General features: G+C 35.4%; 1 protein-coding gene across 2 annotated transcripts in view; it reads right to left on the bottom strand.

The window, feature by feature from the left end:
- Window positions 1–17,175, bottom strand: part of TBK1 (TANK binding kinase 1) — a 30,761-nt gene extending 13,586 nt beyond the window's left edge. Inside the window, exons 1-12 of one of the 2 annotated variants that reach the window (XM_085323802.1) lie at window positions 17,003–17,175; window positions 14,136–14,255; window positions 12,604–12,744; window positions 11,610–11,739; window positions 10,872–11,053; window positions 10,048–10,208; window positions 8,682–8,792; window positions 6,502–6,681; window positions 4,841–5,037; window positions 2,639–2,697; window positions 837–928; window positions 293–394 (exon numbers count right to left, since the gene is read on the bottom strand). In XM_085323802.1, the coding sequence (XP_085179928.1) occupies window positions 293–394; window positions 837–928; window positions 2,639–2,697; window positions 4,841–5,037; window positions 6,502–6,681; window positions 8,682–8,792; window positions 10,048–10,208; window positions 10,872–11,053; window positions 11,610–11,739; window positions 12,604–12,744; window positions 14,136–14,222 (1,442 nt within the window). In that variant the 5' untranslated portion in view covers window positions 14,223–14,255; window positions 17,003–17,175. Of the gene's footprint in view, window positions 1–292; window positions 395–836; window positions 929–2,638; window positions 2,698–4,840; window positions 5,038–6,501; window positions 6,682–8,681; window positions 8,793–10,047; window positions 10,209–10,871; window positions 11,054–11,609; window positions 11,740–12,603; window positions 12,745–14,135; window positions 14,256–15,537; window positions 15,692–17,002 lie in introns of those variants that run through there. The other variant, XM_085323801.1, reaches the window with a different exon arrangement.
- Window positions 17,176–17,250: the final 75 nt, after the last annotated feature.

Below are 17,250 nucleotides of genomic sequence, written 5' to 3'. Positions count from 1 at the left end.
GCTCCTAAAGTCAACAACAGCAAATGAGCTGTGTCAGAGAGGAAAAAAGAAAAAGAATACACACTACCCAATAATGATTTCTACTTCTCGCTAAGTAAAGGAGCAAAATTAATGTTCAAATTTGAGAAAACCGATTACTAGAGCTGGTGCTTAAGTCACTAACATTACAAATCCATTCAATTCCAATTTAATTTTCATATGGAAAAAAATCTGTAAATAAACATAACTAAAAATACAGTTGACACAGAAGACAAAGAAAAATCAGTGCATTCAGAGTAGCACTTCTACTCACATTTTCTCAGCTCGCTCAATGTTTCTGCTGCAGAAATCCAGTTTGATGACAACCTCTGTCTTTCTATGAAATATTTCATTGTAATCGTCCTTGATTATTTCCCTAGAAAAGTGAAGCACTAATGTATAACAAAAATTCAACTGCCCTCTTACTAGCAATCAGTAATACAATAATATATCTACAGTTACAACTGCTAGTAGGAATTACTATCATTTAAAAATGCATTAGCAGTACTGTCATACAAGACTATCTTGTGCAAGCCACTCAAGTTATCCCTGCACATTACTGAAGATTATACTTAAATTAACCACAGGAGAAAGTGAAATTGCAAATGCCTAAAACTTCTTATCAAGCAAAAAGATCTTTGCTTCCTCGGTGTCAGAAAAAAAAAAAAAAGAAAAGAAAAATTTCAAGACTACTCATTTAAAGAGAAAAGGAAGACCTCCTAATGTACTGGAAGATCACAGAATTACATATTGACAACCAAGACATATTTCAATTAAAACAATACATCATGCTCACTGAAACTCAGTCAACTGCTTACRTTAGCCATCGTATTCCTTTTCGCATCAGTTCCTGGTAAAGTAGCAAAGAACTGGCAACTCTACAGGCATAACATACGATACCTGTTACTGCCTAGTGGAAAAAATAAGCAACATTAGTACTAATATAGTAAGAACAATTGTTCCAAGTAAATTAATCACAACAAAGCAACATACATTAATAAAAGAAAAAGCAACATGAAGATGGTAGTATAAAATGCATAACTGCCCAAATATTAGTGGGGAGATGGCCAAACACTCATTATGGAGGCAGAGTTAGACATGGTAATACGTTTTGCCAGTTATGCTGGAATATAAGATAGGAATGAAAATAAGTCTCTTATGAACAAGAATGACTCCACTTACTCTTGGGTTTACTTTAATTTTCTGGAAAGTCACAAGTACATTTGTTCAGTAGTTCAGGTATTAAATACATATGTTAAAAGAAACTCATAAAAATGATAAAAGGATCTAAAGGATCTAAATCCTACGGCTAGGGCCTCTCTTCACTCACCTAATTCCATTTTCAGGCTTGCTGTTTTAATTCATAAATTGTAATTTAAAGTATTTTAAGTAACTAGTATCAACTGACAACTTTCTATTTAATAATTTGAAAGACTTCTAGTTTTCAGAAAAACATACTACACTATAGTATACTACAGACATACTATAAATGATTGTCACAAAGCCAACTAGTAATGCACAATCAGTTGTTTTAGAATAATTACAAAAGAAATGAAACCACTACTTTTCTCCCCTAAAGATTCTCAACAGCTGCAAGAGTGTGTTGAATTGAAAATCTACTCTCCTGCAGAGTCCTAGAGATTCCTCTCTGACGAGAGAAAAAATGTTATTGATCTCACTTTAAGTTTTTCACACCATTTCAGGTGAACACAAATCAGTTATGAATCTGGCTAACTTCAGGACTCCAGGAAAGCTACTCCTTTCCTCACATTACTGCATTACATAGTAACAAAGCACTGTGTCTTTAGAAGACTGATTTTTAAAAATCAGGAGAGAAATAATCTTTCCACTGTATGGATTTCTCAGCAGACAACGTTTAATGCTTTTTTCAGAAGTACATATGGCTAAAGTTAATGTTGGTCTAAATCGTAATTCCTAAAAAAATTAAGTCAGTCATTTTCATGAAGACAAGCTCTTTCAAATGGATAAAAAGTTAAAATTACAGAATTCAATATACCTAACATGGAAAACACTTAGCTTACTGAAAAATGTATTTAGAATGATTTAACTTTAATTATTTGTAATTTTTATGGAACAATAGATTATGAAAGATCATTAGTTAATTGACTTTGCTCTAAAATATTAATCTCCCTTTAGTTAGAAAGTTAAGTTTCTTTTAAAACTGATGGCACTACTAAGAACACATTCTTTTCCAACGGAAGCAAATATATTAATATAGATATTAACTCAGACAACTCTCTCCTCAATTGTAATGGAAATTTGTTTAAATAATGACTCGTGGAAGCAGTTCTTAGCTCTTTATTTTGATTGATTTACAAAGCAAACAATGAAATAAAGTTGGAGAATTATATATTTTTGTACAAAATAGTATCACATTTAAGCGGTTAAGTAAATATTCTGTAAATAAAACCGGGTTTTAGAAAAATTTACTTTTGGAGTACTTGTTAACAAATAGTAATATATACATCTCTGTCAATCAGAATCCTCACTAGCATATTAAAAACAGTTTTGTTAGCACCGTTCATCTGAAAATTAAGTAGTTTTCATTTCAGTATCGTTATCTGAGATGGCTATACAAAATAAAATGATAATAACTCACTTTAGCCATACTGGCATCCCCATCCAAGTCATAACGTTGGTGTACTTTAGGAAGTAAGACTGAAATATAAAACAAATATGTCTGTATTTTCTTATTTTCAGTCTGAATGGTCTTAATAAAATAATAAATACATCAGTATATATGTTAGAAATACTTATCAGATTTCATGAACACAACTGAATCAGAAGCCAGGAACGTAAAAAAAATCTCATTTTATTCTACTGCCTAGAATACCTCTATATGAGGTTACCCAGCTCAGTACATTGTCCTCCACAGCAGCCAGCAGCAGAGGCTTAGGGAGGCATACAATTACAGCAAAGGGAAATTCCTTGACAGATTTTTCCAGCTTCCTACAATTTGTCACTCAGAACTTCCTGAGATTCGGTCAAATTTGTGCTTAACAAAACCCTTTGTAGATTTTTTTTGTTTTCCCCTTCCATGAACGCAAGCTTTCCAAACCCATCAAAACCTTTAACACCCACATCCTATAGCAAAATCTGCAGTTTAAGTACCCTTTGTATAACAAAGTATCTCATCTTGACTGTTTTGAACCTGTATGACAACTGAATTTGATATTTAATGGTTCTTTTATTAGAAGAGAAAGTAAGCAACCCTTATGCAGCCTCAACATGCTGCTCAGACATCTACGAAATTAGATATCTATAGTGCTACTCCTCTGCATCTCCGTCCTCCCCATCATCTCTTTCTTGGCTGAAAATATTTAGTCTGTTTAATCAGTTCTTTCAACATCCTTATTGCTTTTCTAGGAACATATTTTAATTCTTCTATATCCCATTTGAGAGAAGTGGGAAGAGGGCATAGAACTGACCAGAAACTCAAAGTGAAGGCACACTGTAACTGCATGCAGGAGCATTACAATGCTTTCTTTCTCGCTCACTGTCCATTCCTAGCTTTGCATTTGCCATTTCAACTGCCACCAAGCATTGAGCGGATGTCTCCACAGAACTACCCATTAGAACTCCAAGGTCTTTTCCTGAGTGGCGAGGCAGAGCAATATTAGTGCAGAGCCCTCAGGAAGTTCAAATTGTTTCCCCTCCCCATCCTGCTTGTTGTTTTTACTGCTAGGTCCGGGCATGCTTATCTAATCTGTTACTGCCAAACCTTTTAACACCATGTGSTCCCCCTACAAACCTCCACAGCCTGCCTTTGTCTTAACTACTCTAAATAATTTTGTATCTTCAGCAAAACTGTCTCACTTCCTTTCTCCAGATCACTTTTGAATATGCTGCACAGCATAGATTTCTGCAGGGCTCTGCTAATGATCTCTCACTATGGAGAAAGCCATTTATTTACATCCTTCAGCCCTAAGTTTGTCCTCATGGCACAAACTGTTTTCCCTCTTATTTCATGGCTGTTTAGTTTCCCTAAGACTCTTGGGGGCAGAACCTCACTGAATATCTTTAGAAAACCTAAGGAGCCAGTATCAATTGGATCTCCCTTGATCACATGCTCATTGACTCTTCTAGAGAGTTCTGAAAGGATAGAAAATCCATTTGCACACTGCACATCTACTCACACTCCTTCAGCACCTCTGGGTGAGTGCCAGCTGGCCCTAGCAGTCACTAGGTAGGACATACTGACAAAAGCAACACTGCTCCCTCAACTTGAGGCACACCCTCCAGCTCATTTCTTATAAAGGGCTCCAGCACAGGGGCTTCTCTATGCCTTTCTGTGATGAGTGCAAGTGCAAATGCAAAAACTTATTTTTTTTTCTCCTATGGCATTATCTTCTTTAAACAAAGGTAAGTTGCCAGAACCTCCTCTGTTAACAGAAAGACTGATTACATTCAACAGAAATAAAAACATACAAAGCAAAACTTGAATTTCCACTTAGCGAGAAGCAGAACCACAGAACTAGCTCTGAATGACATTCTACAAAGCTCCTCTCAACTCATTAAGAATGGCATGCTTCAGAAATCTCAGAACTCCATAGGCACCTCTATATCTTAACATGAAAACACTCACATTCATACCACTTGCAACGTTACAGGCAGCTGCTATTATTGTAAAAATATGCTGGATACTCAGCATTTTTTAAAAACCGAACTGCTTAGAGTCAAATGCAACAGAGATTTTTTTGAAACACTACGTCTAAGACATACCAGATGCAAAACTGAAACTAAACCACCAGAACGATTTACAAAGGATAGCTCTAAGGAGGAAGAAATTACTTCCACATACCTTCTTCGTAGATTAATCCAACAATGTTCACAGCCTCCCTGCTTACTACAATGATAGGATTCTCCTCAGTAGTTCTGGGGAAGTGTTGTGCCAATCTGCCAGGCTCTAGTATTAAACGTCGACCTTCAAATATCAGTTCTTGATTCTGCGATGGTATTTTTGTCTGTTTGTAGACCAACTCATGAAATATAGCAGCTCTATAATACAAACAATATATTCAGTACTACTAAATTCACTAAAATACAATAGCTTAGCAACTCATAGCTTTTTATTATTTAAATAAACACCTCTCATTTCTGTTGAATTTATAAATCAAATGCTGTATGTCTAAAAACAACTCTTAAAAGAACAAACAAAAAAGCAGTACTGCCTAAGGCTACAGCTTGCTCTGTTAAGAAATAAAAGGCTATTTCCTGCCAAATATCAAATTCCCCTCTACCTCTTGTTTTCCACTAAAGCACATTTTTGTAAATGTCTATGTAAACAAACCTGCTTTGACTTGATGTCTGAAGCTCAGTACAAAGAGGAAACAGTAAATGAGAGAAAGGAAGCACAATTCAGTTTTCTCAAAAATACCCATTTCTTAAAAAGAGAGGTTGGTCTCTCCAAGAAAAAAGTCCAGTATTTTACACATGAAAGCACACACCGAAATTCAACCCAGATGCTAACAGGTGGCCAGATTACCTCCTAGAACAGCAGTGATTAGGAAGACCAAAGACACTGGTATTCTATTTCCCAAAGGCAATGGATACAAGCTATAGAAAATTATAATTAAAAAAGAAGAAAAATCCTCACACAAACACAATAACAGAAGGGACTAGTTTGTCTCCAAAGCAGTACTAATATATTGTCACTCTGAATATAGCAGCTTGCATGTAAATAATAATAAAGATAAATAACAAAAAAAAAAGAAAGTAAAGTTCAAAAAGCAATCAGAGATACAAACAGGATTTATTTGCAAAAATAGTGCTCAAGCTCTCTCAAAATACAAATCTCAGAATGGAAAAGAGTAACTGGAAAAGGGCAGCACTGTATCTACAATATTTGATGCAATTATTGTATCTGCTCTCATATTAGAGAATAATACATGCTTTGTATTATGTTATAACGTAGAGAAAAGGCATGTATTTTTATATCAAACTGTAAACAAGACTTCACAGCTTTTAACATTAGCACTTGATGACCATAAAACAAAGCCCATATAACTCAGGATTCTAAACATGCCATCTACAACCTATCTTGGAAATCCTTTAAGACTTTTATGCCTGACACAGATGATGTGCATGTTTTATATTTTTGGTGACAAGATAAGCAAAAGGATTTTGAACACACTCTTTGAAAAACCTTCTTGGAAATAAATGTATTTAATAGCAGCACATATGAACCTGGGCTGGGTTGATAAAACTCAAGCACTGTTAACACATCAAGGATTAACGTGTACTGTTACTGATTAAGACTGAGTTGATCCTGCTGTCAATTATTTTAATTAGAAATATTTTATTATCAACTTACTTATATGCACAGTGAATACAGCCCATTACAACTTACACTTAGATAAATGTTAAGGAAAAGCTAGTGAATTTGTAACATTGGTGATTTTGGGTCACAGTACTGTTCGACAGAACAAGAAAATAAAATAAAAATACGGAGACCATACTTACGTATTATAGCTGTGAATATAAATTTTGTGCAAGGTCATCTGCTGTAGTGAAAAGACGTGGATTGTTATTCGGTGCAGTATGTCACTTGTCTCTGCAAAGAACTGGTCAAATCCCCAGCATTTTTCCTGGTCTGCTTCAAGAATATTTGCAAGGACAGGTGTGAGCAGTACTTGCAGACCCCTAGAGTACACCAGGAAGAGACATGACAGCTTGGATCTTCTCATGTTGTGACCAATTGCAGTATTTCATTTGACTTCTCTCATGAATGCAAGTCTATCTTTTACAGCTTGAACAACACTCCAGCTCTTTTTYCCCCCTCTGCTGAATGACAAAATGTCCATACTTTATCTATTTCCTTTTTAGGTCCAACTACCACATATTTCTTCTTTGTTATATAACAAATATTCATAGAATTTGGAAAAATAGCAAGCAATTTAAAACACATTACAGAGCTAGGGTCACCAATCGGTTACCCAGCTCACTTTACACACCTATCACAGTTAATCCCTTCGGAGGATGTTACTATCATTTATAGTTTGCCAGCTGATCCGCTTGTGTGAGCATGCTATGTTGCTTTCAATTCAAATAAACTGGTTAGCAGAAACTCATTATTTAAATTGTTAACATTAATGGAACTCATCTTGATAAAGACGGAGTTAAATGCATGCAGCTCAACTGGCAGATCAAGGGAGACTACCACGACATCTGGGAACAGGGCAATGACAAACAGCTAAGAACTGCAGCAAAGAATGCACAATATCGTCACACAGTCATCACCATTCTAGGAGAAACATCATTTTAAGTTTCTTGTGTTTATACTTTGAGCATCTGAACTGGATTGCTGGATCCTACTCCTGCACCATCACAGAAAACTACTTCATCTGAAATTTTAACAATATGTAAACATACCAAACTTGAATCCAGCCAGTAAAAACTAGTAACATTTTGAAGAGAATGCCAGTGGCTTAGAAACATACTGATGGCCCCATTATAGGTGAGTGGATGGCAGACTCGTAACTCATTTTAGTACCTAACTCATAGCAAAAAATATTGATTAAATGCTGCTTGAAAATATTACTATAAGCAGACATGCAATTAAAAAATTACTTTTTAATTGATTCTTTATTGTACACTATAAGCACAGAAAATAACTAAGCAGTATCAAGACAAATATTTATAAATTGCAAGTTCTGTATTGCAAGAGCTTATATAGGCTTCCACTTTATATCACTTTATATTATGGATCCAAGTATTTGGCTTTCAGGAAAGTTTGTTTTTACAGTCTGTTCATAGAACACTTTTTCTCTCCTTTCTCTATGAAAGGGAATAATAGCTCTGATAAGCACTTAGCAAGGTACTTAACAATATCTGTAAATTTAAGTACTTAAGCAGTCTCAGATAAGTAAGTGAGTTATAAGAGGTTTTTTTAAGATAACATTGTCATCACATTCTTCATGTTATGACTGCTAAGGAAATCTGTTAAAAGGGACAATCATCCTTAACATACTGAAGGCTGGATTACATCGGCTGGTATGTACATTTCAGTTTTCTCTTTGCACATAGCTTCCCATTAGATACATCAGCAAGAACTATTCTTCATGCTTAAATAGTTTGCATGGCTCCTCCTACTGAGTATTATGAAATATTAAGCCAAAATATCAATAAATGAGATAAAATTTTCAAAGACACTATGTGACTATGTTAAATGCACTCAAGTGAATTGTCTTCTGGAAAAAATGCAAGTCTCTCTGAACTAACTTTTCTTATTTAATTCCTACTGCCTGATCTTTGGAACATCTGAAGTCATACTCTTGCAAGAAAGAAGAATTGTCAACTCAAGGTTTATATGAAGCACCAGGTGTCCATAATAAATCATTATACTCCTTTCTGAGGGTGAGTGGAAATTAGGGTGGAGAAGAAATAATAATAATCTTTCTTCTACTCGTACCACTTCAGATTCTTAGGTGCTTATTTGTAAATTAGCAGTCATAAAACTATATGGATATTTTGGAAGAAAAAACATTTGATAGCTGAGTGATATACTCTATAGATCTACTAAAATGTTAAGGGCAAACAACTGCAGCACCCAGACCTCTGTTCCAAAGTCCTGATACTGAGAAAATAACATGAGAAGCTCATTCAAGCAGCATTGCAACACTTGATGAAAGGTTCAAACTTACTTTGAAAGACTACAAGAAATGGGCATCTCCCAGCTCCACTCAATTGGTCCATTTTCTGCTTTTTGTATTCCAGAAATAGCTCCAGAAGGCTTTCCAGTAATTATTTTATACCTGTAATGTATTACAAAAATAATATAATCTTCAATTACTGCCTCCAATATATAGGTCGAGGAAACTAATCCTCATAAAGGGAATCAGTAATAGATACTGAACATAGTATATAATAGTATACTATGTATACATAGTATGTAAGTTTTTTCCACAAGTGTTAATCAAAGTCAGATTTCTAAAGCAGTTCAATTTAAGCATTTACCTACGAATTTCTAGTATGTTCCATGACAAGTGATGATATTTAGCTACAAAAAGAGTCACTTGGAAAGGTGATCAAAGGAAAGAATATTACCTAGGATTTGAGATGTTATTTTAACTTGAAAACATCCAGCAATTTAGACAAAATTTGGTATTTGTCTAAGTTCGTACTAAACAGGCTAGTATTTCTCAGATTTTCCATGAAATGAATCAAGAGCTATAGGCTTTTTCCAACAGAAAATTTCAATTGTGTTCCTCTTTTTCAGAGGATGAGTTCCATACAAAACATAATCCAGTTCCTTGCTTCTCCATCAGGCAAATAAGACARTAACAAGAATACCTGTGAGAGAACCACAGGATGGGCAGTTCCTTAAAATAAGAAAATCAGAGTCAGCTATGACAAGGATTACCAATATAAAAGGAGTTACTGGCAAATTAAAAGTTCCTAAACACCATCTAACTAGCTTTATTTTTAAATAAAATAAGGAAAAGAACAAAATAAAACTATATTATGATGAGACGGGAATGGAATCCACCTAGAACATCACAGACATTCATCTCTTTCACATTCAGGATCTATCTCTCATCTTCAACCACAGTAGCTGATTGCATGAAATATTAAGTAAAAATGTAATTCTGCTATTAATAAAACATCAGTTTCATGGGTAGTGCAGGCATTACAAGACCTTCTGAAAGGTCAATCATTCAAAGGACAACTAAAATTTGCAGCACTGAAAAAACACATTTCAGAATACAGCAATTTACTCCAAATATCCAAGTTATAAATGTCTCAGGGCAACAGACGAGGCTGGTGCAATGGTGAAGGAAAGATGTGTGGAAAAATATCAATATTTTCAGTGACCTCTGACATTTAATTCTTAATGTCCCACATAAAGTAAATTTGCTACAGAAAAATGTTAAAGAATATTGTATCTTAAATATTTCCACTATTATTCTACTGTGCACTGTATGCATATAGGAAGTATTCTTGATAAAATACTTTCATGGACTGTCTTGATTTATGAATAGATGAAAATTCTCCTTCTAAATTACCTACATCACTTCCTTGTTTCTACGAGGTCCTTCAAAAGGTCGGAAAGGCAAACTCCCTGTTGCAGCATGGTAAAAGGTCACCCCTATGCTCCATAGATCAACTGTTGCTCCGTATTTTTTCTGATGCTCTTTCCTCAAAACTGCTCGTTCATACATATCTGGATGCTAAAAATAATAATAAAAAAATCAGATAAGAAGAACTTAAATTGGCTTATAAACAGTACAAAAACCAAAAATCCAATTTAACTCGCCATTCTAAACATCTACTTCTTTAATCAAAAAGTGAAGTTAGCCTGTATGATAGAATTTGATTTAAGTTTTCACAATACAAATTATTCCAATGGACTATCACAAAAGAGCTCACCAGGTATACGATAGCCCCCTTTATTAAGGTTTCCCAAACTTACTAAATTTTTTGCTAAAAATAGACTAGTGGAATAAAACAACACTAAAGAAGAGAAGGCCAGTAATCCTCCAGATGATTTTGAAACAACAGAACTAAAATTGCCAGAGGTCCACAGCAGAAGAGAGTATCAGTTAGGATATTAAGTATGAGAAGGCATTTTTAGAGAATAGAAGCAAGAAATTTATGTCTAAAATACTTGCACTGATGCTTCTCAGCCTCACTCAAGGTGAAAAAGGTGGAAAGTTATAAAAACAATTGTAATATGAATGTCTGAATATTAATTCCCAACAGTCTGAACTTCACCTATTCAACTTTCATCACAAAAGACCCCAGGCTCACACATTACTTCAACAGAAAGTAAAATCATAGAACCATAGAACTGGTAAGGTTGGAAGGGACCTCTGGAGATCATATGGGCTTACTAAATACTCTTCTGTGCCATAGAGAGAAACAAATTGTTCATCATCTTCCAGTTCTCTTGCAGCACCAAAGTCTGTCAGTTTGTAAACAGACTGACCATCTTCACCTATAACACGCATTATATTGCCTGGTTTGATGTCACGGTGCACTATTCCATTCTCCCGGAGATGATTCATCCCAGCCACTGCCATAAAAAGCAATACAGAATTAAATGTATACATATAGACACACTGCACAAGCACTGAAATGTAACTAAGACGACATATGTGATTACTTCCTCTTGGGGAAAGGAGAAAGTGAGGTGACACTAGATTAACAACACGAGCAGAGACTATGCTACGCATCTTTGCCTTTTCTTCTTTCCAATAGCTAAATAACAGTATTTTTTGCTCTCAGAAATATCTTTCCCATAAAGTAATGCAGTAAGTTTTTATAACAGCAGGCAGACATGGGCAAATCTCATTATTTCTATAATTATGAGACGAACTATCACAAGAGAACAGTTCAATGCATAACAATTTTGAAATAGAAAAAAGAATTTAACCAGTGTTTTAAGCAAAAATGGCTTCTTAATGCAGTCACTACACCAATAGGAATAAAAGATGTGACAGCGTATGAGCGTATCACTTGCTAAATTAGTTGACAGTCAAATTCCTTGTCTCCTGTTATTTTAAAATAAATAAAATTAGCATGAGTTTGTTTTAATCCAAAAATTAGACTAAAATGCAAAGTCTACATACCCACATCTCTCAAAACAATTAAGAACTCAGACTCTGGCAAACCAAAGGCATTAGATGGCTCTTCTAAAACAGTATATAAACTTCCACACGGACAAAATTCCATAACTAGTACTTTATTTCTAGTAGTTGTCTGGAAAATGATAAAAAAAAAAAAGTTTGTGAATAACATAAAAACAGTATCAAAAATCACATATAGCCACAGGAGTTTATTTTCAACAGTTAAAAAAAATCAGTAGCTAAAGAAGACCTACAGACTGGAACTTGTAAGGAAGTACAAGTCAATTTTCTGGTTGTTCCATTTATTCTAACTTCAGGGAAAAAATTAAGAAAGTTTCCAACTCTAGGTCCTTACAGAGTAGGTAACAGTGAAAAAACAAGAAACTGTAGCAGGGAAGACCAGAGGGCAACAATTCTCCTTCTTTCCTCTTACTTTACCATCTCTGCATCTGGTCATTTCATCTGATCAGTCTCCATTTGAGAACTATTACTGTAATTCATACCTAGATAAAATTCTACATGCACTATGCCATTATTTGAATTGGTTACAAAGCAAAGTCATAAAATTGTTAGGATTACTGAAATACCTCCAGTTTTCAAGTGTTTACTGTACTTGAACTATATTCATCTTGCTCACCATCTGTCTTAGCAGACGTATTCATATTCAGCATATTACATATTCACATATAAAAACAACTTAAAAATCCTAATTCTAGATAAAGCTTAGGAGAGTAACCTCTTGAGCTGGCTCTGAAGAATCAGAACTTGTGGCTAAATACTGAAAGCCAGTATATTATTTCAAAAAAAGGGGGAGGAACTCATTTATGGAAATTATACGTAAACATAATTTATATTATTATTATTATATATTAATTATATGTAAAATTGTATGTAAAATTTTAAATGTGCTTTATCCTTTATAACTGAGGCTATAAGCAAAAAGAACAGCTACTGTGTTTACTGCCATACATCTGAGACCATATCAACATTTTATTACCTCTTCCTCAATAGCAAACAGTTTGACAATATTTTTATGATTCAGTTTCTTCAGTACTTCAAACTCTCGCATCTGAACATCCACAGGACGAAGGAAGCTTATACTGTTAAATACTTTGACGGCATATAAATCCCCAGTTTTCTGTTTGAAAAAATATTCAAGTTGTTAATAAAACAGAAGCATGAGATTGTAAATGTACACATACCCATTATCCAAGTGTTTTGAGATGTGTGCATCAGCATAACATTGGAATTAGAAATACTTCAAAATAGTATTTTGTGCTAAGTTGGAAATTAAGATGCTAATAAAAAAACCCTGTATGTTTGTATTGGTCTAGCTTAAAACAGACTAGAAGTAAGGAGATTAACAAAAGGGAAACTCTAGATAAACCACAAAATCTAAATGTTCTTTAAAAAAGAACAGCTAGCATAACAAAGGCCATACATTTCAGAATGACCACAAAAATCAGATGAAAAAGAAACAATTTTTCAGCAAGAGACAAGCCACTTGTACAAATTGGAGAGACAGATAGCTACAACAATTAAGAATTTTGACCTGCTCAATTTAAGATACATCTTTACCTGAACACTACTTTTTTTTTCCTTTATTGTTCTGTTTATGCTGATAAAGCAATATATATATATATATTAAATGAAGGCAGTGTCAAGCACTGCATACCACTCATGCAAAACTCTGAATGGAGGAAACAGGTACACAAACACATTCAAATGTACCTAGTAAGTGTCAGGAGCACAGCTAAGAGCTTAATCAGGAGACCAAAGTTCTTGCCTGAGACTAAGTCTCAACTCTTTCGTGCACCTACCGCACCAGTTTAGTGTGCAACTCCTATCCATTTTATAGCAATACACTGTGCCCACACCAGGAATGAGTTTACATTAGCAGCCTTGTGTGCAATAGATTTTTTTTAAGGACAAAACTTTCCTGCATTCACACTAGGCTTGCTCTACAGCATACTTATGTACATTACTGGTGCTCAAGCACTGTTTTCCTCCCATTGACACCAAGCTGCAAGTTGTCTTATCAGAGCAGCAAGGGCGATGAGAAGTGCAATTATGAAACTTTAACAAGCTTTTACTGGGGAATCACTGTGTTCAAATTCACTTGGCCGGAGAGGCACACCACTGGTTAGCTATTGCTTAGCGTTTCTCTATAGAGATAAATGTGGGAAGTAAAGAACATACCATGGAATAAAGCTCAAGATTTTATTTCTGTTTAAATTATTAAGCAAGGAATATTTTTTTTCCATAAAACTGAAAAAATTAGGAATGAAGAATTAATTTTAGCTATTAATAAAGGCTAATAATACATACTGTAAACAGACAGAAATAACTGTACACAACTCCAGTTCATTGGATGAATATATTAACAATTAAAAACTACCTGTGAGTAGTTATAAAAACACATTGGCCTTAGACCCAGCTCTTGAACAGTTTTTCATGATTCCATAATGCTACTAACATGTCAAAACGTTTAATTTTACATGCTACTCAGATTAGTAATTCCTGACAAACCTTGTGTCGTCCACGAAAAACATTTGCAGTAGCTCCTTGTCCTAGAATGTCAGACAAGAGCCACAGGTAATTTGAAGTGCTCTGCATCTTTGCTCTGGATTAGACAGTTTTATTCTTGACCTTAAAAATAAAAGGTTAAATATATCAAACTATAATTTATTAAAATACATGAAGGAGACTTTTTAAATTAGGAAAACTGAAATATAGCTCCAAAAACACAGTGAAGAAATTAAGAACAAATAAGCAGAGGAATAAGAAATAAAATAAAGAACGAAAAAGCAAGCTCAACATTAATAGAAGTTAAAACTAACATCTTTAACAACTTATCTCAGCATTTGAGGTCTTTATTCCCCAAACCTTGTTTGAAAAAACCAGATGGAAAAGTGAAAGCCTTACAATCATTGTTCTATTGTAAATATGTCTTTAAATGATATAGTAATGAAAATTATACAAAAACCTGAAAATCACGTGCACAATTTCTTAAGATGAGCAAGACTTCCATCACTGAATTCCATGATTCAGTACACATGACAAAAAAACACACAACATAAGAGATGGTGGCAGGTAAGTGTATCTTTAAGATCAATTTGGCTCTGGAAAATAACTAAATAATAGAAGATACAGACTTGTACCTCAGCACAAACGCGGAAGAACTAGACTGAGTTCTTACAAAAAGCTAGTATTACACGAGTTAGGTAGGCAGTCACAAGTATCTTCAACTTGTTAGAACCATCAATCACCATGGGAGGAAATTAAAGGACATTTCTCCCTCATTTCTAAACCCTGCTCTGTGACAGCCGGTGCTAATGCTGGTCACTTAAGGAATTAACAGGAAACAGCTAACTGGTATCAAAAAAGAAAGTAAATAAAAAAGCCTTTCCAGTAACTACTGAAAGAAATATGAAATCATTTCCTGTGCATATTTATTACCAGAAGGCAGTCGGTACTTTTGAATAACTCGCTGGCTGATAAACCAAACCTAAGCAGATGTCTCTCTCAACATTTACCACAGGGAAGCGGCAGAAGTTGTGCTCCGACCTCAAAGCACTAGCAAGCCATCATGCTCTGAGGCTCCAATCTCTCAGCATTTCTATCGTATCCATGCAACACAGCAAAGAGGCAGAAATTTTCACCTGATTTCAACTGAACACATTTCTATTTGTAAAACGATTTCTGATGTTATACTTTCATTTAGCTACTTCCTCACTATGAGGGATGTGCAGTTTCTCATAAACCTGTCCCAAAACATCCCAGCAATTACAGGTAACATACAGAAAGCACAGACACGACACAAAGACTTGACATTAGTCTGAAGTAAAATTCAGGATGATGCAGCAACTTTTTTTTAATGCTTCTCTCAGTGTATGTTCTTAATGCCTAGACAAGGGAAGAAAGATTCTACCTCAAATTGAACAAGAGACAGCAATTCTTAAACGGATTCACTGGGGAGCTGCAAGCAGCTAGCTTGTCACACGCTGACATCCTTTCAAGCCGTTTAAATGCATTAAAAGAACTAAAAAGTACAGCTGTTAAAAAAAAAAAAAAAGAAAAAACTCTCACACACAAAAAAGCTCCTTACATTACTCAGTTAACTCTGCTAAGTTATGAAATAACAAAACTTCTCCCAACTGGCAATTACTATAGATGCCAAAGAACTGTATGATACAGACACAGATGATAAGGAAGACATTTGCAAGAAAATTTAATATATAGCCCCCTCTGAAAATCACTTGAAAAACGGTGTCTTGAGTAAAATAATAATAAAAAATCGTTTTCATAATTAAAACTCCTAATTGTAACACACCAGCTGGCATATTGCAAGTAAATACCTGTTTTGTCACCTAGTTAGATGCAACATTCATCACCTTATACCAAGGCTCAGAAACACAATAAATCCTTTCTAAGAAGGCAGCAAGTGTAAAGAAGGATCAAGTAAAGACGGAGTTTCTTTTCCAATGTCAATTAAAATCCTAAAAACTTCAGTAGTCAATCAGAAGCAAAATCATCATGTTGCCCAAAGAGACAGATGTCATAGCTTACACACCAGATCAACTCTCTTTCTCCACCCTCTTGCTTTCAAATTAAATCTGCATCAGGATCAATGTGAAAAAAACAAGACAAGTTTTTGACAGAAAATAAAGTCATCTTGCAGTATCACACTTCATCATCAAAACATTACTTTTATAATAATAACAAAGTCACAGCCTTCAATTTAAAGATACAGTCTCCCTCAGCTTTGAGGAAGTCTCCTTCATCTTCAAATTATTAAAAAAATATTTAATAATTCCCATAATGTATTAGAAATGTTTACTTCTGTTTTCTTCTCTTTCCCCCTTCTGGATTCACAATATCTTTCCCCCCTTAGACTAATTCAGAATGGCTCTTTCTAAACACTCAGCATTTGTTGACATGGTTTCTTTCCATGTCTCCCATTATCTTCCTAAACCCACTCACTCACTACGAGTTTCATATTCAAAGGAAAAAAAGAAAATCACTGACTGTATGACTGGTGCTGTTAATACATCTAATATTGAACTTTTTATTGCTTCGTGCCTCACTATTGCAAGATCAGTCAGAAGCTCCACACCGAGATCTAAAGGTCACGGACTCCTGTCGTTTGATTTACTCTTCTCCATGACTCATTAGTATTTCGAGGGTTTCGGGACAGCTTTTCCTTTCAATATTTCCCCGCTTCTGGTGGCACCTGCTCAGCAGGGGGGACTATAACAGAAAGCGGCCCGGCTGCTAACCTTTTTATTTATTTTTTCCCCAAAACTCCTAATGCTTTAAGGCAGAAGGAGCACTGGCTGCTTCTAACTAAAGCTGCAAAGCAGAGGTTCACTAGGCAAGCAGGCACGGCCACTAACTTAAAACGAGGGGTATTTCCGCCAGCAGGCGAGGTGCGCTGGCAGCCGCCGGGAAGCTGCTGCGGTCTCCGGTAAAGGCGGCACCGGCCGCAGAGGGTGCGGCAAACACGAGCGGTTGGTACTTCCCGGCACCCCCTCTCCAGCCGCTAGGAAGGAAGAAGTTTCCGGCCCCCCAAGTCCCCGCTCTGTTCGCCGGGCCCCTCCTCCGACGCTTCCTCCCCCCCCACCCCGAGAGCCGGCCCGCAGCT

Source organism: Rhea americana, unplaced genomic scaffold (assembly GCF_003343005.1).
Source record: "Rhea americana isolate MKP2758 unplaced genomic scaffold, rheAme1 scaffold_88, whole genome shotgun sequence".
Lineage (NCBI taxonomy): Eukaryota > Metazoa > Chordata > Aves > Rheiformes > Rheidae > Rhea > Rhea americana.
The sequence above is the reverse complement of the archived record's forward strand: the minus strand, read 5'-3'. Positions and strand labels throughout refer to the sequence as shown.